This window comes from Protopterus annectens, chromosome 6.part0, assembly GCF_019279795.1.
Source record: "Protopterus annectens isolate FY-2018-M chromosome 6.part0, PAN1.0, whole genome shotgun sequence".
Lineage (NCBI taxonomy): Eukaryota > Metazoa > Chordata > Ceratodontiformes > Protopteridae > Protopterus > Protopterus annectens.
The window spans coordinates 255902905-255930769 of NC_056737.1; the positions used below are offsets into that span (position 1 = coordinate 255902905).

General features: G+C 43.7%; 1 protein-coding gene across 1 annotated transcript in view; it reads right to left on the reverse strand.

Annotated features, from left to right (window-relative positions):
- Nucleotides 1–27865, reverse strand: part of LOC122804240 (serine/arginine-rich splicing factor 5-like) — a 261553-nt gene that overhangs the window by 22991 nt on the left and 210697 nt on the right. Inside the window, exon 6 of the mRNA XM_044073991.1 lies at nt 598–667. Coding sequence (XP_043929926.1) covers nt 598–667 — 70 coding nt within the window. The remainder of the gene's footprint in view (nt 1–597; nt 668–27865) is intronic.

Consider the following 27865-nt stretch of genomic DNA (forward strand, 5'->3'; position numbering starts at 1 on the left):
GGTAGGGCAAAGGCCCTCTAACTTAAACGGGCCTTGCCCGACTGAACAAATTAAATTTCAGGAAACAAGCACTCAACAAAAAATAATCAGAAATAACAAGAAATAGCAAGAAATAGCTGTTAAAACAGCTGTTTGGTTAATATGGACAAAAATTCCCTAGGTCAAGGACCAATAAGGTAAAAATAACCACTTAGCTCCAGCCAAGTCGAGACCACGTCCAGCTTGTTAAGCGGCAAACGAGATCTGGGGAAGCAGGTGTAGTGCATCCTGGGATAGGGAGTAGCCCAGCCAATGAGAGACTTCGTGCTAGTGTATTAGTTGCAGAGTCGGAGCCGATGTATCGGCTCCGAACCCATCTGTTGTGAATGTAGGCGAGATAGGATCCCATTACATCCTATAATGAATGAGCCTCTGAACTGCGTGTTGGGACCCTCGATATGCATTGCAAACAGACATGGCCATGAAAACTCAAAAAGTTAAGGGCAGTATAATTTCTCAGTAGCTGTATTCACCTACAAGGGAGACCTGAAACAAAGGAAAAAGAAAAACAGTCAAAGTGGGACTACTCCGCTTTCTCTAGACAAACTTCAGACAAACCTGCCAGCTGACTCTCGAAGACAAATTCTCCACAATCAAACGGTTTTCTGTACGTGGAGGAGGGGCACTCCTAGAAAGAAACAAAATGAGGAGTGTAACTTGCTATGTAGTAAATAGTTAAGAAATGCACATAATACAAACAAACCAAGGAAAGGAAGATGCACTGGCCAACTTCCATATCCTTACAGCAAACCCAAGACCATTCTGCCTTTTCTTATTGTAATCTTGAAAACATCTACTACAATCATACCACCAAACTAAAAAAAGGTAAAACAGCACTAGATATAAGTGAGAAAAGACCCAAGTTATCTAAATTAGTTACAAAACCAACCCAAACATACAAGATCAGTATAGCAGCTGAGGTTATAGACCCCATAGGTGTACAATCTGCAATACCAGAAACCTATACGACAGTATGAATTGCACACCCTTTAATTTATAGAAAACGTGAATGGTATGGCCAAGTGGACAGCAGAACATAGTGTCCCTTCACAAGACATGCAATACCACACACAACGTGTACTACCAAGTCTCTTATTATCCCCATTTACCTCACTTGCACCACCGCTTATTAGGTATAACATATGTATGCAGCTCAAGGAAGTACAGTTGTACAAGTAAACTTACTATAACACTACATGGGATGTCTTGCAGAGGACCGGACATCCGGCTAGTAGACAAGAGGTCTGGGCACCTTCCACACACACCCACAGGTAGGATGAAGGCATGCATATGTGCAAAACTCCAGAGCTTTTTTACCCCTAAGGGAAGCTTTAATCAGAAGGGGGGGGGGGGCAAGTAAAATCAGAAAAGGAGGTGGTGGGATGTTAGCTCTGCAACAGGTGATCTATTCAAACATCTACAGTTTTATTTTATCCTTTGTTGACTGGGTTAGTCCCACTAGGCTAGTAGCCTTTTTTCAAGTGACAAGACATGGTATTTATCATGAGAAATCTGGCCAGGGCATTGGGGAACTTCCTCTACACTTCGGCATGGGGAGCATGTTAGTGTGTAGCATGTCTGTCTTCCTATTTTCGGTCCAGGCATGAATGCGGCCCACTGAAAAGTACAGTTGTGTACACTAACCATAAATGTAGATGTTAGAGTGTATTCACTGTTGCAGTCATTACATTTGGGTAATCCTGCTGGCAGGTTGCCCTCAGCCAGCCTGAATTCCAAAGTCTTGGGTCCTGTGTCGGTCGCTGTCGCCCCTTCCCTGACGTCAGGTCGTCAGGGGTATAAAAGAAGTGGCCGACGCCATTTTCTTTAGTTTTTCTTGCCACAGATGTCAGGTGCCCCCCAAGAGGGTTGCCATAATTTAGATATGTATAATTACATGCACCAATACAAACTTTACCTTCCATCTACAAGCAAATACACCACATAGGTTGTATAAATCAGAGAAGGAAAGATAGGTTCCATCAGAAGAAAAAGAGGGATGATGTGTGGGAAACCTGGACTGTAACAGTGAATACACTCGAACATCTAGATTTATGGTAAGTGCACACAACTGTACTATGTTCTTCGTGTTTCACTGTTGCAGTCATTACATTTGGGTAGAGTCCCAAAGCTAAGGTTGGGGGGCTGAAGCTAAACAGCATTAGGAGCGGCTATGAGGCCCTGCAGAACTGTAGTGGCAAAGCCTGCCCTGGATTTAGAGTAGAATGGCAGATGATAGTGCTTTGTGAAGGTGTGCACTGAACTCCAAGTAGCAGCCTCTAAAATGTCCTTGGTAGGTACTCCCCTGAGAAAGGCTGCCGAAGTGGCTGCAGCTCTGGTTGAGTGTGGCCTAATGCCCTTAGGTACTGGCTTGCCATGGTGTACATAGCAGAAACAAATGCAGTGGCCTATCCACTTTGAAAAAGCCTGCTTTGAGATAGCCTTTCCTTGTGATCCTGCAGCATATGTCACCAGTAATTGCTTCTTTCTGAAAACTTTGGTTCTGTCCAAGTAGAATCTAAGCTGTGTACATCCAAAGAATGCAGAATTCTCTCCCCTTGTTCTGTGGATTTGGATAAAAGGTTGGCAGGTGAATAGTTTGGTCTAGAGCCACACTGGACACCACCTTAGGCATAAATGTTGGGCTTGTCCTCAGAGAGACCCTGTCTGGATAAAAAATTATAAAAGGTTCCACAGCCATGAGTGCCTGTAGCTCTGAAACTCGTCTTGCAGAAGTTATTGCTAGGAGCAAAGCTGTTTTCCAAGATAAAAAACTTTATATCAGCAGTAGCAGCTGGCTCAAAAGGAGGCATGGTGAGTTTTTCCAAGACATAGTTGAGGTCCCATGCAGGTATTGGTGATCTCCTTGGAAGTCTTATATTTTTGACTCCTCTGAGGTACTGCTTTAACAAGGGATGAGAAATGACTGGTGGCTCTACATTATAATGAGCCGAAATGGCAGAAGCATGAATTTTAATAGATGAAAAAGATAGGCCTTTGTCCAGCATCTCAGTTAAATATTGCAAAATCTGAGGAATATTTGGGACAGCCTGCATCAGTTCCTTGTGCCTGGTTACAAGCACAGAATCTCTTCCATTTTCCAGCACAAGATTTTCTAGTACTAGGCCTTCTGGCTTCCAAAATGACACCCATCACAGCTTTACTAAGAGGTGCGTTTTGTATGACTACATTATTCGCCATGCTGTCAGATTTAAAAGTTCTGGGTTGGCTGTGCAGTATCTTACTGTTTTGCTGGGACAGTAGATTAGGTATTTTAAATAAGATCCAAGCTGGGCATTGAGACTAGCTCCTTAAAATTGGATACCAGTACTGGTGGGGCCAGTCTGGGGCAATCAGTATCATCTTTGGCTTCTCCTGTCTGACCTTTAGGAGTACCTTGGGGTGGAGAGGCAGAGGGGGAATGCATATATTGATAGGGCGTCCACTTTCCATGCTTTTCCGTGATAAATCCTTGTGCAGAATCTTTTTAGTTGGTAGTTGTGAGGGGGAGGCAAATAGATCTATGTCCGGGCATCCCCATTTCCTTGTTATCATGCTGAAGACTTGTGGATCCAGGTGTCACCCGTGGGGATCCATGAGGTTTCTACTTAGTTCGTCTGCCAGAGTATTTTTCCTTCCTGGCAGAAATCGTGCCTGCAGATGTACTTGGTAAGTCAATGCCGTGTCCCACAAAGTCATGGCTACTCTGCAAAGGGGATAAGAATGTGTGCCCTCCTGCTTGTTTATATATATCACATGACCGTGGTGTTGTCTGTCTTTATCAGTAGCTGTCCTGGATGAAGTAGGTCCTTGAAGGCTGTCAGGGCATTTTGAACTGCTAGCATTTCTTTTTGATTGATATGTAAATGCATTTGGTTTGAGGCCCATGAGCCCTGAATGCATCTTCCTGCCATGTGGGCCCCCCAGACATAATCTGATGCATCCATTGTTAGTGTCTGCTTGGCTGAGGGTAATGTGAATGGTTGTCCCTTGTTTTGGTGACAAGCCTTTGCCCACCATCAAAACTCCTGTTGCAGGCAGGGAATGAGAGTAATCATAATTTCCAGGCTGTGGCAATGTTGAGTCCAAACACTTTTTAGGTACCACGGAAGTTTCCTCATATGCAGTCTTACATATGGAATTAGTAGGATGCAGGATGCCATGAAGCCCAAAGCCTGCAGAATTTTTCTTGGCAGATAACTGGGCCTTTGTTGCCAACATTTTGAAACAGGTAGTCAGTCAGTTGCCTTTGTCTGGCGTGAGATAAGCCATCTGGGCAGTTGTATTTAAAGGAAAACAACAGAATATTAAAGCAGATTCCCCAACCTGTTGACTCTTCCAGTCCCTGTTCTTTGATAAAGCTTAAAAAAAATCACCCTTGCAGCTTTAAAAAATAACCCACTTAACTGTTCTCCCTGTTCTGCTTCCTAGCTTTCTATACTGTTTTTGTTTCACTTTGCAAACGAACTTGAAAAACCTGTAGCTGGCTCTGAAATTATGATGTCACATCTGCCATCTGCTCTGCTCTTGCTCTAGCTATCGGGATGTTTCCTCCCCCAAAGTGATGTAATCCCCGCCTGATTTGAATGCTGTATAGAAGAGCCAGTGTTCCTCCCACATTGTGATGTCAGACCTGCCTTACCCAGCCCGCTCAACCTAATAAAATCCATGTGGTGTGTGGAACTCCTTTTCATTGTACACGTATCTTGTCGACTGCATTTGTTTGAGGGACTACTGAAAAGTTTTTATTGCCTGCATCTTCATCTACATTTTTTGCTTCATTGGTAAGATAAGTCTTCCTAGTGAATTAAAAATGTAATTCTACACATAGCCCCAGTTTGAATGCACTTCTAGCCCTATTTTGTGCTGCCTGATATAGTTTGACTCTCTTCTGCACAGGAATCCTCTCTTCCTCCCTATGAGGATTCTGCTGCTGAAGAATCTATCCCTTCAGCCTCTCCTCCTGAGGATTATTCTTTTGGGGAAACCCTGCATACCATGAGGGAGCACTTCCACTGGGAGAGCCAAGACTACTCAGAATCTAAGAAAAGGCTCAGAGACTTTCTTTTACTACCTCAGCACAGACCTCTTGCTATCCCCTCTGTTTTAGACATTGTAGATTATGTATTTTCGGAGTCCGGCCTGTCTCCTGACTCTTTACACCCTGTACCTGTTAAGCCAGACAGATACTACAGGGTTCCAGATTCACATAAATTTCTTTATAAAAACCCTGCTGCTGACACAGAAACTATTTCTCAGGGTCCCAAAGGGGTCCAGGCTTCCACTGCAAAAAACCCTATCCCCTCTGATAGGGATTCAAGGGCACTGGACAGATGGGGAAAAAAGGTTTACACTTCTGATACCTTGGCTGAGAGAGCTTTAAATTGTCAATTTCATATGCTTAAATATCAGCAATACTTACTGTCACTGCTTAAACAGAAAATATTAACAAATTCTGAATGTGCAGAAAACAAGGAAATGCAGGATTTATTGCATGCAACTGAACGAGTGGGAAGGCATACTTTGCAATGTGGTTTTGATTCAATGGAGGCCTCTTGCAGGGCCGCTGTTACGGGTTCTGTCATTAGGAGGCATGCTTGGTTAAAGGAACAGAATCTGCCTGATCATGTTAAAGCAAAATTATTAGATGCTCCATTACAGCATGATACTTTTGTGTTAAAGCAGAGGAGGTGTTGAAGAAAATGGAGGACAAAGCAAAATCTATGCAGACAGTTAAGGATTTCTTAGAGGTGCTGCCACCCAGATTTAGCAGGAACTGGCCCACAAAGAATTGGTCCTTTCCAGTGTCAGACAGGCCACAAAGAGGCAGATACAGATGCCTCAGAGGCAGATCCCAGTCCCAAAGCTCATACAGGCTTAAACAATGGGGTGCTTCTACCTCCAAAAGCGGAGAAGACAAATCACAGCTATACAGGAAACAGTCCCAATGACTTTCCTCTGCCAGCACCAAGCACTTATCTTTTGGCAGCCCCCTTAGGGGGAAAACTAGCACCTTTTTCACAAAATTGGCACATGATCACCCAGGACAAATGGGTCTTGAATATAGTGTCTCAGGGCTACAGGTTCCACTTTCACACCCTGCCAAGGGCAAAAGGTATGCCACACCTGCCATACAATCAATGGGCAGAGGCACAAAAGCAAGTTTCATCCCTCATGGACATGAGGGTCATTCAGCGAGTACCACAGCAAGAGCAGGGACAAGGATTTTACTCAAGACTTTTCTTGGTACCCAGAAAGGACAAAACCTGGAGACCAATACTGGACCTGTCTATTCTAAACACATTTCTGGACATTCCAAAATTCAAAATGTTGACTCTGCAGCAGCTTCTGCCCATGCTGGGCAAGAAGGCTTGGACTGTAACTTTGGACCTAAAAGTGGCATACCTGCATGTCCCAATCAGACAATCTTGCAGAAGATACTGCAGATTCATAGCTGGCTCAATGCACTACCAATTCTCTGTACTGCCCTTTGGCTTATCTACTGCACCCAGGGTCTTCACAAAATGCCTGGCACCAGTAATTGCATTTTGCAGACAGAGGAATTCAAATATATCCTTACTTGGACGACTGCCTTATTCAAGCAGAGAACAAGGACATTCTACTAAAGCATCTGGCGTTTGTAAAAAGATTACTAATTTGCCTAGGGTACACAGTAAACGAAAATAAATCAAAACTAGTACCCTCTCAAGAGATAATATTCCTAGGTGCAAGCTTAAATACAACTGTCCAGATGGCTTATTTCATGCCAGACAAACAAAGGCAACTGACTACCTATTTCAAAATGTTGGCAACAAAGACCCAGTTATCTGCAAGAAAAATTCTGCAGGCTTTGGGCTTCATGGCATCCTGCAAATTCCATATGCCAGACTGCATATGAGGAAACTACAATGGTATCTAAAAAGTGTTTGGACTCAGAATTGCCATAGCCTGGAAACATTAATTACCCTCATTCCCTGCCTGCAACAGGAGTTTCGATGATGGGCACAGGCCTGTCACCACAACAAGGGACAGCCATTCACTTTACCCACAGCCAGGCAGACACTAACAACGGATGCATCAGATTATGCCTGGGGCCCACATGGCAGAAAAATGTATTCAGGGCACATGGCCCACAAGCCAGATGCATCTTCATATCAATCAAAAGAGATGCTAGCAGTTCAAAATACCCTGATAGCTTTCAAGGATCTACTTCATCCAGGACAACTACTGATAAAGACGGACAATACTACAGTCATGTGGTACATAACCAAGCAGGAGGCACACATTCCTACCCCTCTGCAGACAAGCCATGACTTTGTGGGACACAGCATTGACATCCCCATGAGTGGAAACTGGATCCACAAGTCTTCAGCATGATAACAAGGAAATGGGGATGCCCAGACATAGATCTGTTTGCCTCCACTCACAACTGCCAACTACAGAGATTCTGCACACGGACTTATCACAAGCAAGCATGGAAAGTGGATGCCTTATCCTTCAGCTGGAAAAACCTAACAGTATATGCCTTTCCTCCACTGCTTCTCCTCCCCAAGGTATTCCTAAAAGTCAGACAAGAGAAGCCAAAATGATACTGGCCACGCCAGCACTGGTACCCAATCCTAAAGAACTTGTCTCAAGGTCCAGCCTGGACGTTGCCTCAAATTCCTCACTTACTGATCCAACAAAACAGTCAGATCCTGCACAGCCAACTCAGGACCTTAAATCTGGCAGCATGGTGGATAATGTAGCCATTCAGAACAATCCTGTCTCCAAAGCTGTGATGGATGTTATTTTAGAGGCCAGGAGGCCCAGTACCAGAAAATCTTATTCAGAAAAATGGAAGAGATTCAGTGCTTGGAACCAGGCACAAGGAATTGACACGTTTGTTGCAAACATTCCTCAGATTTTACAATACTTAACTGAGATGCTGGACAGAGGCCTATCCTTTTCATCAATTAAAATACATGCCTCTACCATTTCAGCCCATTACAATACGGAACCACCTATCTTTTTCATTCTTTAATAAGGCAGTACCTCAGAGGGGCCAAAAACATAAGACCTCCAAGGAGAGCACCAATACCTGCATGGGACCTCAATTATGTCTTGGTAAAACTCACACTGCCTCCTTTTGAGCCAGCCTCAACAGCTGATATAAAATTTTTATCCTGGAAAACAGCTCTGCTCCTAGCAATAACCTCTGCAAGATGAGTCTCAGAGTTACAGGCACTCATGGCTGTGAAACCTTTATCATTTTCCATCCAGACAGGGTTTCTCTGAGGACAAACCCGACATTTATGCCTAAGGTGGTGTCCAGTGTGGCCCTTAACCAAACCATTCACTTGTCTACCTTTTATCCAAACCCACAGAACAAGGGTGAGAGACTTCTGCATTCTTTGGACATATACAGACAGCTACGCTTCTACTTGGACAGAACTAAAGTTTTCAGAAAGACTGAGCAACTTTTAGTGGCATATGCTGCAGGATCACAAGGAAAGGCTATCTCAAAACAGACTATTTCAAAATGGATAGGCCATTGCATTCGCTTTCTGCTATTCACAACATGGCAAATCAGTGCCTAAGGACATTAGGCCACATTCAACCAGAGCAGCAGCCTTCCTCAGAGGAGTACCAACCAGACATCTTAGAGACTGCAACTTGGAGTTTGGTGAACACCTTTACAAAGCACTACCACTTACCTCTCTACTCTAAATCCACAGCAGGCTTTGCCACTGCAGTTCTGCAGGGCCTCATAGCTTCTCCTAATCCTATTTAGTCCCAGCCACCCATCCTCAGCTTTGGGATTCAACCCAAGAGTAATGACTGCAACAGTGAAACACGATGAACATAGTACAGTTGTGTACCTACCATAAATGTAGATGTTCGAGTGTATTCACTGTTGCAGTCCAGGTTACCCTCCCACCATCCCCCTTTCTTTTGCTGGGTCTTATCTGTACGTCTCTAGTCTATACAACCTATGTGGTGTATTTGCTTGGAGATGAAGGAAATGATTACCTTAGTGCATGCATTTTTATTGGCATAATTTTTAACCTACCCTTTTGGGGGACCTGACATCTGGGGCAAGAAAAACTGAAAAAATGGCGCCGGCTGCATCTTTAATACCCCTGGCACACTGACATCAGGGAAGAGGTGACAGCAATCGACGCCAGACCAAGACTTTGGAATTCAGGCCGTCTGCGGGTAGCCTGCCAGCAGGATAACCCAAGAGTAATGACTGCAACAGTGAATACACTCTAACATCTACATTTATGGTAGGTACACAACTGTACTTTCTGCTGAGTCAGCGTAGCAGGAGCATTCGTTATGAATGGAGAATACTATATATCAGCGGCACCCATTTGTTTCCACTTATATGTATTATTAGCATTGATATTTTGCAATAACACTGGTCTTGTACGAACTGACCGTTCGCTCAGGTTTGCTAGATTGTCTTACTGTAACACATCAGTAGCTTTAGTGGTGTTAATTGTACCGTGCCAGATTTTTCAGTTATGGACATTGAAATTGCTTTATCAGCGTAGGCAATATGATTAGATACTAACTTGATTTCAGGGCTGTATGGTTTGATGTTGCTGCTTCTTTAGCTTTATAACATGTTTCATGCATCTCCTCTAAACATTCCTGTGTCTATTTTTAGTACCACTATTATGCAAGGATGTGATGGGGGTTCACACCTGTGGTTAGTTGGGCAAGCAGCAGCTCAATTCAGTCATGTTTTTGGACCAGTATAGCATTGTATTAGTGCTTTAAAAAACATTGAAACACCTCCTCCATATGTTTTACTCAGAGCTGAGGGGGATCAAAATGTTTGAAAGGCACTGTAGACTTTAATAGCCAGAGTGATTACTACGGTTCTGAACTATGTTTCTGTGACTGCATATATGTGTGTGAATTTTCTAGGGTAAGGAGTGCTTCCAGGTAATAATTTTTTTTTATATTTAAACTACTAGCATTGAGAAGCAGTACCTTTAGGTATTTCTGACTGATTTTTATTATGTTGGCGGGCTTAACTTGGCATATCCTAAAAAAGGCACTATGGTGACAAAGTTTTTGTCAATATTCTGAAGCCAAGTGGTGATAAGTGCAAACCATCTCTTGAAAAGCATAGTGGCTTTTCGGTTATGTCTACCCAAGCGGTCAGAGATTGAATCCCCTTGTTGTGACACCAGAAACTAAGCCATTTGTTGAATTAGGTCATTTTTGCTGGTCCTGTCGTATAATCATTGCTGAAGGTAGGATGCGACTCAAGGCTAGATTCATACCTACCTGGGACACATGTATTCAGAGAGCTCCATGCCCCTCTTCATATAGTCCAGTGAGGTATCATGGACTATGACCGTCATACTGGTTCTTGTGTTTTAAAGCCACAAGTGCATGTGTGTGTGTATGTGAATGCAAGCAAGGGGCAAGTGTGTGTGTGTGTGTGTGTGTGTGTGTGTGTGTGTGTGTGTGTGTGTGTGTGTGTGTGTGTGTGTGTGTGTGTGTGTGTGTGAGAGAGAATGCAAGCCAGGCAGAAAGTGTGTGTGTGTGTGTGTGTGTGTGTGTGTGTGTGTGTGTGTGTGTGTGTGTGAATGCAAGCAAGGGGCAAGTGTGTGTGTGTGAATGCAAGCAAGGGTCAAGTGTGTATGTGTGAATGCAAGCAAGGGGCAAGTGTGTGTGTGTGCACGTGAATGCAAGCCAGGGGGAACATGTGTGTGTGTGTGCATGAATGCAAGCCAGGGGGAACGTGTGTCTGTGTGGGTGTGTGAATGTAAGCTAGGGACAAGAGAGAGTGTGTGTGTGTGTGTGTGTGTGTGTGTGTGTGTGTGTGTGTGTGTGTGTGTGTGAGAGAATGCAAGCAAGGGGCAAGTGTGTGTGTGAATGCAAGCAAGGGGCAAGTGTGTGTGTGTGTGTGTGTGTGTGTGAGTGAATGCAAGCAAGGGGCAAGTGTGTGTGTGTGACTACAAGCAAGGGGCAAGTGTGTGTGTGTGTGTGTGTGCGTGTGTGAATGCAAGTAAGGGGCAAGTGTGTGTGTATATAAATCCAAGCAAGGGACAAATGTGTGTGTGTGAATGCAAGCAAGGGGCAAGGGGCAAGTGTGTGTGTCTGTGTGTGAGAATGCAAGCAAGGGGCAAGTGTGTGTGTGTGTGTGTGTGTGTGTGTGTGTGTGTGTGTGTATATGAATGCTTACTAAGCTGGGCATTAATCCCTACGTCACTCAACGGGTTGCCAACTGGCTTACTGACAGAACCCACACTGTAAAAGTAGCCCACTCCAAATCCAGCTTCTGACAAGTCAGAGTACCTCAGGGGTCAGTCCTGGGACCGCTCTTGTTTGGCATCTACTTCTCTGAAGTATAGGCCAACACTAAGGGATTCTGGCTAACAAAGTTCACAGATGACTGCAAACTGGGAGCCATTATTGAATCCCCAAATGTTGTGGATACTCTAGAAAAGGGCCTTACAGAAACAGATGCTTGATGCCAGAGCCATGGGCTCAAGCTCAGTGCCAAGAAATGTATAGTTATCCCTTTGGGAAAAAACATGTACCCATTCTGAGACATGCTACACTTAAAGAAATCCCAATCCCTCAGAGCTACATGCTCCAGGGATCTAAACCTTGTCATCACAATAAACAAATGCTGGAGGGATAGGTTCCTGACTCAGAGACTGCCCAGACTCTGGAATAGACTGCCCATACATGTCAAGCAGACCGCCTCTTTGGTCCTCTTCAAACAGAACAGTGATGATTGGATGGGAGAAAGAAATTAACCTTGGGGATCACGTCACTCACCCTGCTAGACAGGGGTCCAGGGTAGAAAATAGTGGGAAGTAATAGCCAGGGAATTGTTACGGCTAGGCTTGTATAAGCCCTAGGGCTGATAGCCTAGTACCGACCTATGAACCTATAGTTAACAGACTGCTATCAGAAGGAAGAAGCCCTTTGGTCATTTTAGGTGCTGCCAAACAAACTTTGTGTCTGTGTGATAAGGGGCAAATGTATGCGCATCTTTGTGATAAGGGGCAAGTGTGTGCACGTTTGTGTGCTAAAGGGCACTCTGCCAGTATCTGCTGAATTTTACAAAAAGTACAGTTTTGTACCTACCATAAATGTAGATGTCCGATAGATATGCAACGGCAGTCATAACATATGGTTTGTCCTGCCTCAGGCAGCCCTCGGTCGGCCGGATTCCAAAGTCTGGGTCCGACGTCAGCTGATGTCGCATTCCTCTCCGACGTCAGAGCGGCTGGAGTACATAAGCATCAGCCGACGCCATCTTCTTCAATGTTTCTTGCCCCAGATGCCAGGTGCCCTCCAAGGAAGGCTGTAATCAAATTGGAAGATAAAACAGATTTCCAGACAAATAAATAAGCAATAAACAGATACACCATAACAGATATCTCTAGCTAAGGGTAACAGGGATAGGAGTGGAACCAAGGCATAGAGGGGAAAGAGGGAGGGAAAACCCGACTGCAGTTGCATATCTATCGGACATCTACATTTATGGTAGGTACAAAACTGTACTATGTCCTTCAAGAATGCAACTGCAGTCATAACATATGGGTTGAATACCATAGCTTAGCTGGGGGAGGTGGAATGCTCTAAGAAAAGGATGGTGTAGCTATCAATCCCTGCAGGACTGCAGAAGCAAAGCCTGCTCTGGATCTGGAATATAGAGGAAGGTTGTAGTGTTTGGAAAATGTATGCACGGAGCTCCATGTAGCAGCTTCTAGAATGTCTTTTGTAGGCACCCCTCTTAAGAATGCTGTAGCTCTGGTGGAGTGTGGTCTGACATTGGCTGGCACACTCTTTCCATGGAAGGAATAACAGAATCTGATGCAATGTCCAATCCATTTAGAAACTGTCTGTTTTGAAATTGCTTTTCCTTGTACTCCAGGGGTGTAAGCTACAAAAAGCTGATCAGACTTCCTACTGGTCTTGGTTCTGTCCAGGTAGTAGCGAAGCTGTCTGTGAATGTCCAAGGTATGCAACAGTCTTTCCCCTTTGTTCTCAGGATTGGGAAAGAAGGTAGGCAGGTGAATTGCTTGATTTAAAGAGACCCTAGATACCACTTTTGGGAGAAAGGTAGGGTTGGTTCGTAAAGAGACCCTGTCTCTGTGAAAAGTTATGAACGGTGGTATAGCCATTAGGGCCTGTAATTCCGAAACCCTTCTTGCTGAGGTAATGGCCAACAGGAATGCTGTCTTCCAGGAGAGAAATTGTAAATCCACAGAAGCTGCTGGCTCAAAGGGAGGTAAAGTCAATTTTCCTAGGACAAAATTGAGGTCCCAAGCTGGTACTGGTGCCTTTCTTGGGGGCTTTATATTCTTGATTCCTCTAAGAAATTGCCTTAACAAAGGATGTGAAAACACAGGTGGATCAGTGTTGTATCTAGCTGAGATAGCTGAAGCATGTATTTTTATAGAGGAGTATGAGAGTCCATTATGTAGCATATCTGCCAAATATTCCAGGATGAGTGGGATGCTCAAAAGTGATGCATCATGGCCCTTGGTGGTATTCCAAATGCTGAATCTCTTCCATTTGGCTGAGTAAACCTTTCTGGTGGATGGTCATGGCTTCTGTCAGTATCCGCTGAACTTCTTTGGAAATAGGTAGGTTGAGGTTATTCATGGGATCTCCCAAGCTGTTAGCTGCAGCGTCTGGATGCTGGGATGAACTGTCCTGAAGTTGTGTTGAGTCAAAAGTTGGGGCCATTGAGGGAGGGCCCATGTTTTGTTGTGACATATGCTCCGTAGTAGTGGGTACCAGTGCTGTCTTGGCCAGTCTGGAGCTATTAGGATCCCCTTGCGCTGCTCTGCTTTGATCTTTAGTAACACTGTGGTCATCAGTGGCAGAGGTGGAAATGCATAGATTTTTAGGGAGCTCCAGTTGAATGAGAGAGCATCTATTTTCCATGCTTTTGGATGATATGTCCTTGAACAGAACTTCTGTATTTGATGATTGAGGTGGGAGGCAAATAGGTCTATGTCCGGCCTGCCCCATGTCGAAGTGAGTCGTATAAAGATTTCTGGATGTAACCTCCATTCGTGGGGTCTAGGAAATTCCTGCTTAGACTGTCCGCCAGAACATTGTCTTTGCCTGGAACAAACTGGGATTGCAACTGTATGTTTAGGCTCAGTGATTTTTCCCAAAGATTCATTGTCAGTCTGCAAAGGGGGTAAGAATGAGTGCCCCCCTGCTTGTTTATGTACCACATCACAGTGGTGTTGTCTGTCCATATTAGTAGGTGGCCTGGTTGTAGTTGTTGTCCGAAGGCCTCGATGGCATGCATTACTGCCAGCATTTCTTTTTGGTTGATGTGCAGATGTGTTTCCTTTGGAGACCATTGCCCTTGAATACATCTGCCCTCCATGTGCGCCCCCCATCCAAGGTCTGAGGCATCTGTGGTCATGGTCTGTGTTATCTGAGGTTTTTTGAATGACATACCTGTGTTTGACTGGCTAACTGAGGCCCACCATAGAAATTCCTTTTGAAGACATGGAATGAGTGGTATGGTTGCTTCTAGGTTGTTGCTGTGTTGAGACTATAAGCTTTTTAGGTACCATTGAAGCTTTCTCATGTGTAGTCTTGCTAGTGGTACCAGGAGAATGCAGGATGCCATGTAACCCAGGGCCTGTAGGAATCTCCTTGCAGTCATCTGGGTGAGCTTTGCTAAAGTTTTGAAGTAAAGAGTTAGCTTCTTTTGCTTGTCTTCTGTCAGGTGAGCCATTTGAGAGGTTGTGTCTAGTTTGGCTCCTAAGAAGGTAATTTGCTGGGATGGCTGAAGTCTTGACTTTTGAAAGTTGACTGTATATCACAGAGCCTGTAGCAAATGTATGACATAATTCAATTTTTTTGTCAAAGTTAGTTTGTCGTACGCTTGTATGAGGCAATCATCCAGGTACGGGTAGATTTGAATCCCCTGGAGCCTGCAATGAGCAATTACTGAAGCCAGGCATTTCGTGAATACTCTGGGCACAGTAGATAAGCCAAATGGCAATGCTGAGAATTGATAATGCTCTGGCCCTGCAAGAAATCTGAGGTATCTTCTGCAGCTGTGTCCGATAGGGACATGCAGGTATGCCTCCTTGAGGTCCAGAGTAATCAGCCAAGACCCCTTGCCCAGCATGGGAAGGAGTTGCTGTAGAGTCAGCATTTTGAACTTTGGTACTATGAGAAAAGTGTTTAAAGCGGACAAGTCCAGTATTGGTCTCCATTGAGTTTCTTTTCTTGGAACAAGGAACAGTCTTGAATAAAATCCCTGACCTTGTTCTTGTTGTGGAACTTTTTCTATTGCTTTGATCTGAGCAAGCAGAGAAATTTGCTTGATAGCCTCTGCCTCTGGTTGTGTGGCAGGTTTGGCATACCCAGTTTTCTTGGCAAGGTATGAAAATGGAACCTGTAACCGTGGTCTATAATGTCCAAAATCCATTTGTCCTTTGTCAGTTTGTGCCAATTTCTTGTAAACAGAGATAATTTTCCGCCCAAAGGAGCTTCTGCTTGCTCCTTGGTCAGCGGACCTAGAGGAAAGTCATTGAGAATGTCCCAGTGGGGCGGGAGAAACCCCTGTGTCACTTCTTTGGTTTCCTGGTTGCCATTGTCATCCCCTGTAGGACCCTCTGTATTGGCCTCTTCCTCGGGCACGCCTGCTTTTGCCCCTTTGAAATCTTTCAGGATTAGGAAAGGACCAGTTTTAGAAGGCCAGTTCCTGCTGAATCTAGGTGGCTGAACCTGGAGGAAATCTTTGACTGTCTGAACTGACTTGGCTTTTTCCTCAATGGACTTTAACACATCTTTAGCATTAGCACCAAAAGCTTGTTCTTTTCCAAGGGTGCATCAAGAAGTTTTGCCTTAACATGATCTGGTAAAGGTTGATCTTTAACCATGCATGTCTACGAATGACCGCCCCTGTCATAGCTGCCCTACATGAAGCTTCCAATGCATCATATCCACACTGTAGAAAGTGATTGCTAACTTGCTGAGAATTGTGTACAGCCTCCTGCAAAGACTTCATATCTAAAGGTTCAGGGAGGCCAATCTTTTCTGTAAATCATCTAACAGGAAATCCTGATATTGAAACATGTGAAAGAGACAATTGAGAGCTCTCATAGATAAAGTAGTGGAGGTGTATACCTTCTTCCCCCATCTCTCTAAGGACCTTGCTTCCCTGTCGGAGGGCAAAGGGTTTTTTGAGGTGGTAGCTGAAACCCCTTTAGGCCCCTGGGAAATTGTTTCTAAATCAACAGCATGGGCCCTAAAGAAATGAGAATGGGTTTCTGGGACCCTATAGTATCTGTCAGGCTTGACAGGAGCAGGAGGAAGAGTATCAGGGGTAACACTGGAGTCAGAGAATAAATCATCCAAAACATCAAGCACAGGAGGTATAGCTAAGGGTGTGTGTTGGGGCTTTTTAAGGAAGATTCGAAGGCGCTTTCTGGAATCTGAATATTCCTGGCCTTGCCACTTAAAATGCTCCCTCATGGAATGCAGAACTTCCCCAAAAGACATATCCTCAGGAGGAGAAGCCGAGGGGATAGAGTCCTCTGCATCTGAATCCTCATAGGTCTGGAAGGGCTCTTCCTGGCTTTTAGAGTGAACAGAGTCCTCAGAATCTTCATCTGTGGGGAGAGGGTCAGGGGGTTCAACCCTAGGCCTCTTATCAGGAGGAGTCTGGGATCCTCTCTCAGGATGGGCCTGGGAACCTCTGATCAGGGAAATTAAATCTGCGGCCACAGCCATGATTTGAGTTTCAGGAGTAGGCTGAGGTAAGGTCTTAGCAGAAAGATGCTTGGACTTGCTGGCTGCCTTGGCCCGTGTGTAGGCCTTGATAGACATGGACATGGGAGGCCTAGCCGCTCCACGTGCAGGAGTGACCTTATCCACAGCAATGGTCTCGGGCATTTCCTCGGCTTCAGTATCCAGAGGAAAGTCAATAACTGGCGTCGGAGTGGCCTCCGGTATCGGTAATGCGGTGTCTTCGGTTCGGAGCGGTGGAATAACCACCTCAGAGGGAACCGGAGCACTCACGGTTAATTTTGGTGTGGTGTCGGTGGAAGACGCGGGCCGAGGATGTCGGTCCCGGTCTTTTCGTTTCTTAGGAGTCTGCGTTGTCGGTTGTTCCGACGGCATCGTATAATCAAATTTATCGCCGAAAAAGTCTTCAGCGAACTCCGCCCGGCGCCTGAGAGTGCGCTTGTTAAAGCAAGCACAGGCGGCACAGGCCGAGACGTCGTGGTCTGGGCCAAGGCAAGGGAGGCAGTAAGAGTGGAAATCCTTATGAGGTATTTGTTTATCACAAGACAAACAATTATTTACTTTTTCAGTAATTTCTGACATCGGCTGAGGCAAGAAAAGGTCCCCAATGGGGTACTTAGCTTTTTTGATGACTTCGGATTCGAAGAATACAGGAGCTGACCGACCGGCACTTGCGAACTGCTTCTGCTTCGGGCACCGTGTGGCAAGAAAGACTGAAGAAGATGGCGTCGGCTGATGCTTATGTACTCCAGCCGCTCTGACGTCAGAGAGAAATGCGACATCAGCCGACGTCGGACCCAGACTTTGGAATCCGGCCGACCGAGGGCTGCCTGAGGCAGGACAACCCATATGTTATGACTGCAGTTGCATTCTTGAAGGACATCCACTTTTATCTCTAAAGCTGTCCCAGCACAATCTGGTAGTTAGATGTAACTTTAAATACACTATACTGGTATGTTCTTCATATACTGAATTGATAAAGTCTGTTTTGTGATTTATGATTTAGTGTTGAATTGTCACTTAATTCCATTAGGTACTGGTGTGCCTTTGCTGGGTAATTTTTTCCCGTGGTTGTGGAACTGTGTAGTTATAAAGACAGGAAGAATTTGATTGTTCCCAGGTGGTGTGGGCATGATTGCTTAACCCTTCCTTCAAAACCGTAACACCTTTAGTTTTGCAGCCATGTTTGGATGGATTTGGATCAGGGTGATTGCAGTTTATAGGTCTCCTTTTTGCTGGGATTTATGTAAGACCCCTAAAGTGGGAAGGATGAAAGTTTAAAAATAAAACATCTTTCATGAAAGGTCTGAGGTGGAAGATTGTGTATGTGGTTATGCTGATAAGAACTGGAAATTCCTGTGTTAACACTAATGTACAGTAGACAGTTTATTGGACTGTGCTGTAGAAGCTGAATCTGTGGACAGGTTTACTGGGCTGTGTAAAGTAGGGCTCACTAGTGTTGGATTAAAGTACTTTAATAATGTTGTAGGTGGAAAACTGTTTAATGGCTGCATTTCATGTACAATTTGAATGGAGCGGCTTGATGTATAAGATCTGTATAGGCAAGTGTTTCTGATGTCTGCACAGATAAAGTACATAATTACTTATGCATTCCTCGGACGAAGGCCTGAGGTCATTCTTGGTGTTGCCAAACAAACTTGTGGTTATGTGTGTGAAAGGGTGAGTGTGTGAGTTGAGTGAGTGTGGTGTGTGAGTTGAGTGAGTGTAGGGGGTGAGTGTGGGGGGTGAGTGAGGGTGGGTGAGAGAGTGTGGTGTGTGGGTGGGTGAATGTGGGGAGTGAGTGAGTGAGTGTGGGTGAGTGTGGTGAGTGAGTGTTTGGTGAGTGAATGAGTGTGGTGGGTGACCGAGTGGGTGAGTGGGGTGAGTGTGGTGGGTGGTGAGTGAGTGTAGTGAGTTGGATGTGGGTGGGTGAGTGAGTGTAGTGAGTGGGTGTGGGTGGGTGAGCGAGTGTAGTGAGTGGGTGTGGGTGGGTGAGTGTGGGTGGGTGGTTGAGTTTGGGTGCATGGCTGAGTGTGGGTGAGTGAGTTGGTGTGGGTGAGTGTGGTGGGTGAGTGATTGAGTGTGGATGGGTAAGTTGAATGTGGGTGGGTGAGTTGAATGTGGGTGAATGAGTGAGGATGGTGAGTGAGTGTGGTGGGTGGTGAGTGCGGTGAGTGTGGTGAAGTGAGTGTGGGTGAGTGGGTGAGTGGGTGAGTGTGGGTGAGTGTGGGTGAGTGGGTGAGTGTGGGTGAGTGTGGGTGAGTGTGGGTGAGTGTGAGTGAGTGTGGGTGAGTGTGAGTGAGTGTGGGTGAGTGAGTGAGTGTGGGTGAGTGAGTGAGTGTGGGTGAGTCTCATTTTTGGATGTAATTTCTAAATTCTGTAAACTTTGTTTTTGTATTGTCATATTGCTTTACACTGCCCTACTGATATGTGACAAAGTACAGGCAGAAGCACAGTAACAGCTGCAAAAACTAAGAGCATAAATTTGCAATAACCATGCATATACATTAATTGCATGTTTTTACATAAGCAGATGTCTGTCACAATTAATTGACAACACTACATCAGATTACAAGAAGTATGCAATACCGTAATTTTTAAAATTATGTCTTAAAAAAGCATGTTGGTGCTGTCATGCAAGTCTGTGAAATATTTCATGTTTATAGTGTGTCATTTGTTAGCTATTTAATCAAACATGAAGAAAAAATAAGTGGGAGTTTGATGCTTTGCAAAACGGTGATTATTCCCAGTGCTATGTAGCTTGGTTCTAAATTTGACAGGAGGAGTGCAACAAAAAAAGTGTCCCACTTTAAGGAGGGAAGGCTGACAAGAAAACAGTACATTACTCTGGTCACCTGCTGTGAACTGTCAATCACATGCAGATAATGGGTCAAATTACCCTTAGCTCTTTGACAGCTAAAGAAGGTAGGTGTGAAGTGGCAGGGGAGATGCCTTGAAGAACTAGATTTCAGCCTTCACAAAAGAAAGCAAGTTAGCATTTCTAAGAAACAAAAGCAATAAATTGCACTTTTCAGTTCTGTTCTGTAGCATTTGCACTGCTTGTGTTTGAAGTATTCATTGAAAAAGGATAACATTTTAACCAAAAGTAGGGGACTTTAAGACAGCAGTGAATGCCTGTTAAGTCAATGAAGTGGCAGCAGCTTAAGGGAAAACGTGGCAGATCTGATGCAATTTTTTGGAGACGAACAATGCATTCTGGGATACTTCGAGACAGAGTAAACAGTCTGAATTATTTCAAAATGCCAGCCCCCATGTGGTCACAGTCAGAAATTGCATATAAAAATATCCAAAAAGCTCTAAATAGTCCCAGAGTGCTGTTAAAATGTAGGAAACACCAAACCATGATGAAATAAATATGTTTTTTGAGTCTGAGGGTGCGGTTGTCCTTTAAGCTTGCACCCAGGAATATTATCTCTTGAGAGGGCAACTAGTTTTGATTTCTTTTTGTTGACCGTGTACCCTAGGCATGCTAGAAGTCTTTTTACAAAGGCCAGATGCTGTACAAGAATGTCCTTGTTCTCTGCTTTAATTTTGTATTCCTCCGTTTGCAGAATGCAATTACTGGTGCCAGGCACTTTGTAAAGACCCTAGGTGCAGTAGATAAGACAAAGGGCAGTGCAGAGAATTGGTAATGCATTGAGCCAGCCTTGAATCGGAGGTATTTTCTGCATATTTGTCTGAATGGGACATGCAGGTATGCCTCTTTCAGGTCTAAAGTCACAAGCCAAGCGTTCTTGCCCAGCATAGGCAGAAGCTGCTGCAAAGTCAACATCTTGAATTTTGGTATATCCAGGAATGTGTTCAAAATAGATGGGTCCAGTATTGGCCTCCAGGCCTTGTCCTTTCTGGTACCAAGAACAGTCCTGAGTAAAATCCTTGTCCCTGCTCCTGCTCTGGTACTTGTTGAATGGCCCCCATGTCCATGAGTGATGAGACTTGTGTGCCTCTGCCCATTGATTTTTTGGCAGATCTGGCCAGCCGTTTGCCTTTGGCAGGGTATGGAATTGGAACTTGTAGCCTTGTGACACAATATTTAGGACTCATTTGTCCTGGGTTGTAATGTGCCAATTTTGAGAAAAATGTGCTAATTTTCCCCCTAAGGGTGCTGCCAGGAGATAAGTGCTTGGTGCAGGCAGGGGGAAGTCATTGGGGCTGTTTCCTGTATGGTTGTGATTTGTCTTCTCCAACTTTGGAGGTAGAAGCCCCCCATTGCTTTGAGCGATATGAACCTTGTGCCTGGGGTTTGCCTCTAGGGTGTCTGGATCTGCCCCTTTGAGGTCTGTCTGACACAGGAAAGGACCAGTTCTTTGTTGGCCAGTGTCTACTAAACCTAGGTGGCTGTACTTGTAAAAAAATCTTTGACCGTTTGCATAGATTTAGCTTTGTCCTCCATTTTCTTTAACACCTCTTCTGCCTTAACACCAAAGTATCATGTTATAAAGGTGCATCTAATAATTTAACTTTAACATGATCAGGCAAATTGTGTCCCTTTAACCAAGCATGCCTCCTAATTACAGAACCTGTAACTGCGGCCCTGCAAGAGGCCTCTAAAGAATCAAAACCACTTTGCAAAGTAGGCTTTCCAACTTGTTCAGCTGCATGCAATAAATCCTGCTTTCCTTGTTTTCTGCACATTCAGGGTTTAACAACAATTTCTGTTTAAGCAATGCCATGACATGTTGCTGATATCTGAGCATATGAAACTGACAATTTAAGGCCCTTATAGCCAAAGTAGCAGATGTGTAAACCTTTTTCCCCCCATCTATCCAGTGCCCTAGAATCTTTGTCAGAGGGGGCAGGGTTTTTGGCAGCGGAAGCCTTTACTCCTTTGGGACCCTGAGAAATAGTTTCTGGGTCTGCAGCAGGGTTTTTAAAAAGGAATTTATGAGAGTTAGGAACCCTGTAATATCTGTCAGGCTTAACAGGAGCTGGAGGTAAGGAGTCAGGGGTAAGATTAGACTCCAAAAACACATAATCTACAATGTCTACCACAGGTGGGATGGCTAATGGCTTGTGTCGAGGTAGTAAAAGGAAATCCCTGGGCCTCTTTTTAGATTCTGAAAAATCTTGGCTCTCCAGTGGAAATGCTCCCTCATGGTATGTAAGGTTTCCCCAAAAGAATATTCCTCTGGAGAAGCTGAAGGTATAGATTCTTCAGCATCAGAATCCTCATAGGGGGGAAGAGAATATTCCTGATCAGAAGAAATGGAAACCTGAAGATTCATAGTCAGTCTCTTGCCTAGGCCTCTTATCAGGAGGGGGATGGGAACCCCTGATCAAGGTAATCAAGTCTTCGGCCATTTTGAGCATCTGTTTTTTGGGCATAGAGGCCTGACCACGTGGCTCTTGAGTTTGTTTCTTTGCTTTGGAAGGTACTTTAGTCTTTGACTTTGAAGCTGAAGTAGGTGTGATGTAAAGATGTTTAGGTCTGAATATACCCTCAGAAGCTGGTTCCTGCTCAGCGGCTCCGGACCCATCTCAAGGGATAATATCAGAGGTTCCAATACTTTGAGTTTCCAGTGGCATGGCCGACTCCATGTGGGAGTCGGTAGCGGCCTGTAACTCTAAAGTAGCGGGCATCAGGGGCTGCGAAAGCGTCTCACTGAGGACCAGCGACTGGCTTAGGAGAAGCTTCATCATCGGTTTTGGGCCTAGGTTGTCTATCCCTTTCCTCTTCTTTGCATTTTTTGTGACCTCCGGTAGTCGGATGGCTATCCGACGACATTTCAGGATAATTAAACCGGCATCCAAAATAGTTTAAAGCAAAATCATACAGACGCTTAATAGTGCATTGGTTAAATCTAGCACAGAACCGACAACCAGAAACATTGTGATCAGGGCCTAGGCAAGGAATACAGTAAGAATGAAAGTCCTTATGAGGTATTTGCTTCCCACAAGAAATACAATTAACTTTTTCTGACATCGGTCTGGAGCAAGAAAAAAGTTTCCCCAACGGGGTACTTAGCTTTATTGAAGACTTCGGATCTGAAACTCGAACACAAAAATCTCAGGAGTCAGCCGGCCGGCACTTGCGAACTGCTTCTGCTTCGGGCACCGCGCAGCAAGAAAGACTAAAGAAAATGGCGTCGGCCGCTTCTTTTATATCCCTGACGACCTGACGTCAGGGAAGGGGTGACAGCGACCGACGCAGGACCCAAGACTTTGGAATTCAGGCCAGCTGAGGGCAACCTGCCAGCTGGATTACCCAAATGTAATGACTGCAACAGTGAAACACGAAGAACATCAGGAGGAAACATGGAAACCAGTGAGAAAGTAACAGTTGAAGAAAAAGAAACTCTGGTTGGCTATAAAAAGACAGTAAGTGACAATGGAGAATTCAGGAGTACTGGAAGAGGAAGCGAGGCAACAGAATGAAATGGAGAATGGTCAAGAGGAAGTTTAGAGGCGAAATGTCAAAGGAGACTGTTTGCTGGAGGTTCGGAGAGTCAGTAGGAGTGTACTATTACAACCCTCCAAGTCCAGAGGGTTGCGGGATGATTAGCTTAAAGACTTGATTACAGTGAACCCGATGTCCTTGGGAGAAATAATGGAAGACACAAGAGGAGGAGATGAAGGAAGGAACAGCAGCGAAAGAATTTTGCGCTCAGAAGGGGTAGGAAGGAGGGAAGAAAACCAAAGAACAGAAGGAAACGAAAAAAAGTATACAGTGTGAATAAGTATCAAGAAAGAGAAAGGATTAGAAATGTATGAAATGTGGGACTCACTGCTCCCTTGGGTATTTCAGCTACAGAGGTGAGAGCATTTATTCTTATAAACAGACATATGTGACAATTTTTTTAAACTGGACAAGCTATAGAAATTTTTTTTAGCTAAATATGAAAAAAGTACAGTTGTGTACCTACCATAAATGTAGATGTTAGAGTGTATTCACTGTTGCAGTCACTACTCTTGGGTTATCCTGCTGGCAGGCTACCGGCAGTCGGCCTGAATTCCAAAGTCCTGGTCCGGCGTCGGTTGCTGTCGCCTCTTCACTGATGTCAGTGCGCCAGGGGTATAAAAGATGCAGCCAACACTATTTTCTTCAGTTTTTCTTGCCCCAGATGTCAGGTGCCCCCAAAAGGGTAGGCTAAATAGATTATGCCAATAAAAATGCATGCACTAAAGTAAACATTTCCTTCAACTAAAAGCAAATACACGACATAGGTTCTATAGAATAGAGAAGTACAGATAAGACCCAGCAAATGAAAGGGGGATGGTGGGAGGGTAGCCTGGACTGCAACAGTGAATACACTCTAACATCTACATTTATGGTAGGTACACAACTGTACTATGTTCGTGTTTCACTGTTGCAGTCATTACTCTTGGGTTGAATCCCAAAGCTGAGGATGGGTGGCTGGGCTAAATATGATTAGGAGAGGCAATGAGGCCCTGCAGAACTGCAGTGGCAAAGCCTCCTCTGGATTTAGAGTAGAGAGGCAAGTGGTAGTGCTTTGTAAAAGTGTGCACTGAGCTCCAAGTTGCAGCCACTAAGATGTCTTTGGTTGGTACTCCTCTTAGGAAGGCTGCTGAAGTGGCTGCTGCTCTGATAGAATGTGGCCTAATGCCCTTAGGCACTGATTTGCCATGCTGTGAGTAGCAGAAACGAATGCGATGGCCTATCCATTTTGAAATAGTCTGTTTTGAGATAGCCATTCCTTGTGATCCTGCAGCATAGGCCACTAAAAGTTGCTCAGTCTTTCTGAAAGCTTTAGTTCTGTCCAAGTAGAAGTGTAGCTGTCTGTGTATGTCCAAAGAATGCAGAAGTCTCTCACCTTTGCTCTGTGGGTTTGGATAAAAGGTAGGCAAGTGGATGGCTTGGTTAAGGGCCACAATGGACACCACCTTAGGCATAAATATAGGGTTCGTCCTCAGAGAAACCCTGTCTGGATGGAAAATGATAAAAGGTTCCACAGCCTTGAGTGCCTGTAACTCCGAGACTCGTCTTGCAGAGGTTATTCCTAGGAGCAGAGCTGTTTTCCAGGATAAGAATTTTGTATCAGCTGTTAGGACTGGCTCAAAAGGAGGCAGTGTGAGTTTTTCCAAGACATAATTGAGGTCCCATGCAAGTATTGGTGCTCTCCTTGGAGGTCTTATGTTTTTGGCCCCTCTGAGGTACTGCCTTATTAAAGGATGAGAAAAGATAGGTGGTTCCGTATTGTAATGGGCTGAAATGGCAGAGGCATGAATCTTAATTGATGAAAAGGATAGGCCTTTGACCAGCATCTCAGTTAAGTATTGTAAAATCTGAGGAATATTTGGTACAAACGTGTCAATTCCTTGTTCCTGGTTCCAAGCACAGAATCTCTTGGGCCTCCAAGATAAAATCCATAACAGCTTTTGAAAGAGGAGTGTTCTGAATGGCTACATTATCTGCCATGCTGCTAGATTTAAGGTCCTGATTTTGCTGTGCAGGATCGGATTGCTTTGTTGGGTCAGTAAGTGAGAGGTTTTGAGGCAATGTCCAGGCTGGACCTTGAAACAAGTTCTTTAGGATTGGGTACCAGTGCTGGTGTGGCCAGTCTGGGGCAATCAATATAATTTTTGGCTTCTCTTGTCTGACCTTTAGGAGTACGTTGGGGAGGAGAGGCAGTGGAGGAAAGGCATATATGGTTAGGTTTTTCCAGCTGAAGGATAGGGCATCCACTTTCCATGCTTGCGTGTGATAAATCCTTGTGCAGAATCTCTGTAACTGGCAGTTGTGAGGGGAGGCAAATAGATCTATGTCTGGACATCCCCATTTCCTTGTTATCATGCTGAAGACTTGTGGATCCAGTTTCCACTCGTGGGGATCCATGAGGTTTCTGCTTAGTTAGTCTGTCAAGAGTATTTATTTTTCCTGGCAGGAATTGTGCTTGCAGGTGAACTTGATAAGTCAATGCCGTGTCCCACAAAGTCATGGCTTGTCTGCAGAGGGGGTAGGAATGTGTGCCTCCCCTGCTTGCTTATGTACCACATGACTGTAGTAATGTCAGTCTTTATCAGTAGTTGTCCTGGATGAAGTAGATCCTTGAAAGTGGTCAGGGCATTCTGAACAGCTAGCGTCTCTTTTTGATGGATATGAAGATGCATCTGGCTTGCGGGCCATGTGCCCTGAATACATTTTCCTGCCATGTGGGGCCCCCAAGCATAATCTGATGCATCCGTTGTTAGTGTCTGCTTGGCTGTGGGTAAAGTGAATGGCTGTCCCTTGTTGTGGTGACAGGCCTGTGCCCACCATCAAAACTCCAGCTGCAGGCAGGGAATGATGGTAATTAATGTTCCCGGCTGTGGCAGTGTTGAATCCAAACACTTTTTAGATACCATTGTAGTTTCCTCATATACAGTCTGGCATATGGAATTAGCAGAATGCACAGGAAATCCAAAGTGGAAAAGCAGACAACCGACTCCACGGCAATATAAAATCACGAATATTTTATTCCAACATATAGTACAAAACACACAAAATGGATTGAGCGCTTTCGTCTCCACCCTGGAGACCTCTTCAGAATCAATAAACAGAACAAAGATGCCACTTTTATATGCTCACTAATGAATTAATCATAAATCAATTAACAGCAATTAAATCAAATTAGCAATTGGCCACAACCAATTAACTATTACAATTGGAAAAGCCTTTAAAAACCATGAACTAGTTGAGTGTGTAAAAATGTGTACCAGACCACTCATACCCATTGTTTTAAAACTACATTGTGTAGAAAAAAGCCTTGTCTAATAAATATATATATTTAGTATATGTAATATATAGTATATAAATGTTATCTATGTGTGAAAATTATATATGTTTGTGTATATATAACTATATAATAACAAGTATTAAGTATGTTAAAATATAATGCATACATAAGTATTATATTATAGAATATAAATATAAATATTAAATAATAAATATTACATATACATATTTTGAACAAATAAAAAGTAATGAGGTAATAAATATAATATGAATAATATAGTATTTATATTGGTTAAAAACATAAAAAATATATATATGTATTAAAAATATTACAATATTAAGAATGTAAAAATTAGATGTTCAGTATATAGGCATAGTGACACTGACATACATAACCAAATGTAGAACTAATATAACCCAATCAGGTAGATGCATTTTTTTAAAAAAAGAAATATAACTATCTACACACAGTACAAAAAACTCTTGTTATAGTGAGTGGGTATTTTTCTTGGGATCAGACGCCAATAATTTTAATGCTGGTGTAATGGATATACTGTCATTCATCCCTTTGCCATTGCAGGCATCTAGTCTAAGCTGCCATATCATTTCCCTGTATAACAAATTGGTTTCCCAATCTCCCCCTCTTTCGGGGGGTTCAACTGTTTCCAAGGCCCAAAATTTAAATTTATACAGGAGGAGGAATGTCTGGCATGCCTTTGAAAGGAGGCAAGGTATGGAAATAAAACCTGTAACCGTGGTGAATGATATCCAATACCCATCTGTCTTGGGTAATTAAACTCCAGTTTTCTTTGAAAAGTGCCAACCTTCCTCCCAAAGGTGCTGCCAGACGAGAAGATTCTGGCAGCAGAAAAGGCAGGTCATTGGGTCTGTTTACGAAAGGACTGACCCCTGCCCTCACCAGAAGACTGAGCAGGTGAACTCCCTGTTCTAGGCCTAAAAGAACTTTGAGCTCTGCCCTACCACGTCTAGACCTATAGACTGGGAATCATAAGCAGGATATGTCCACCTTGGTAGGCCAATTTCTACTAAACTTGGAGGCTGAATACATATATATATATTTTATGTTTTTAACCAATATAAATACTATATTATTCATATTATATTTATGACCTCATTACTTTTTATTTGTTCAAAATATGTATATGTAATATTTATTATGTAATATTTATATTTATATTCTATAATATAATATTACTCATGTATGCATTATATTTTTCATACTTAATACTTATTATATAGTTATATATACACAAAGATATATAATTTTCACACATAGATAACATTTATATACTATATATTAAATATACTAAATATATATATTTATATACTATATATTAAATATACTAAATATATATATTTATT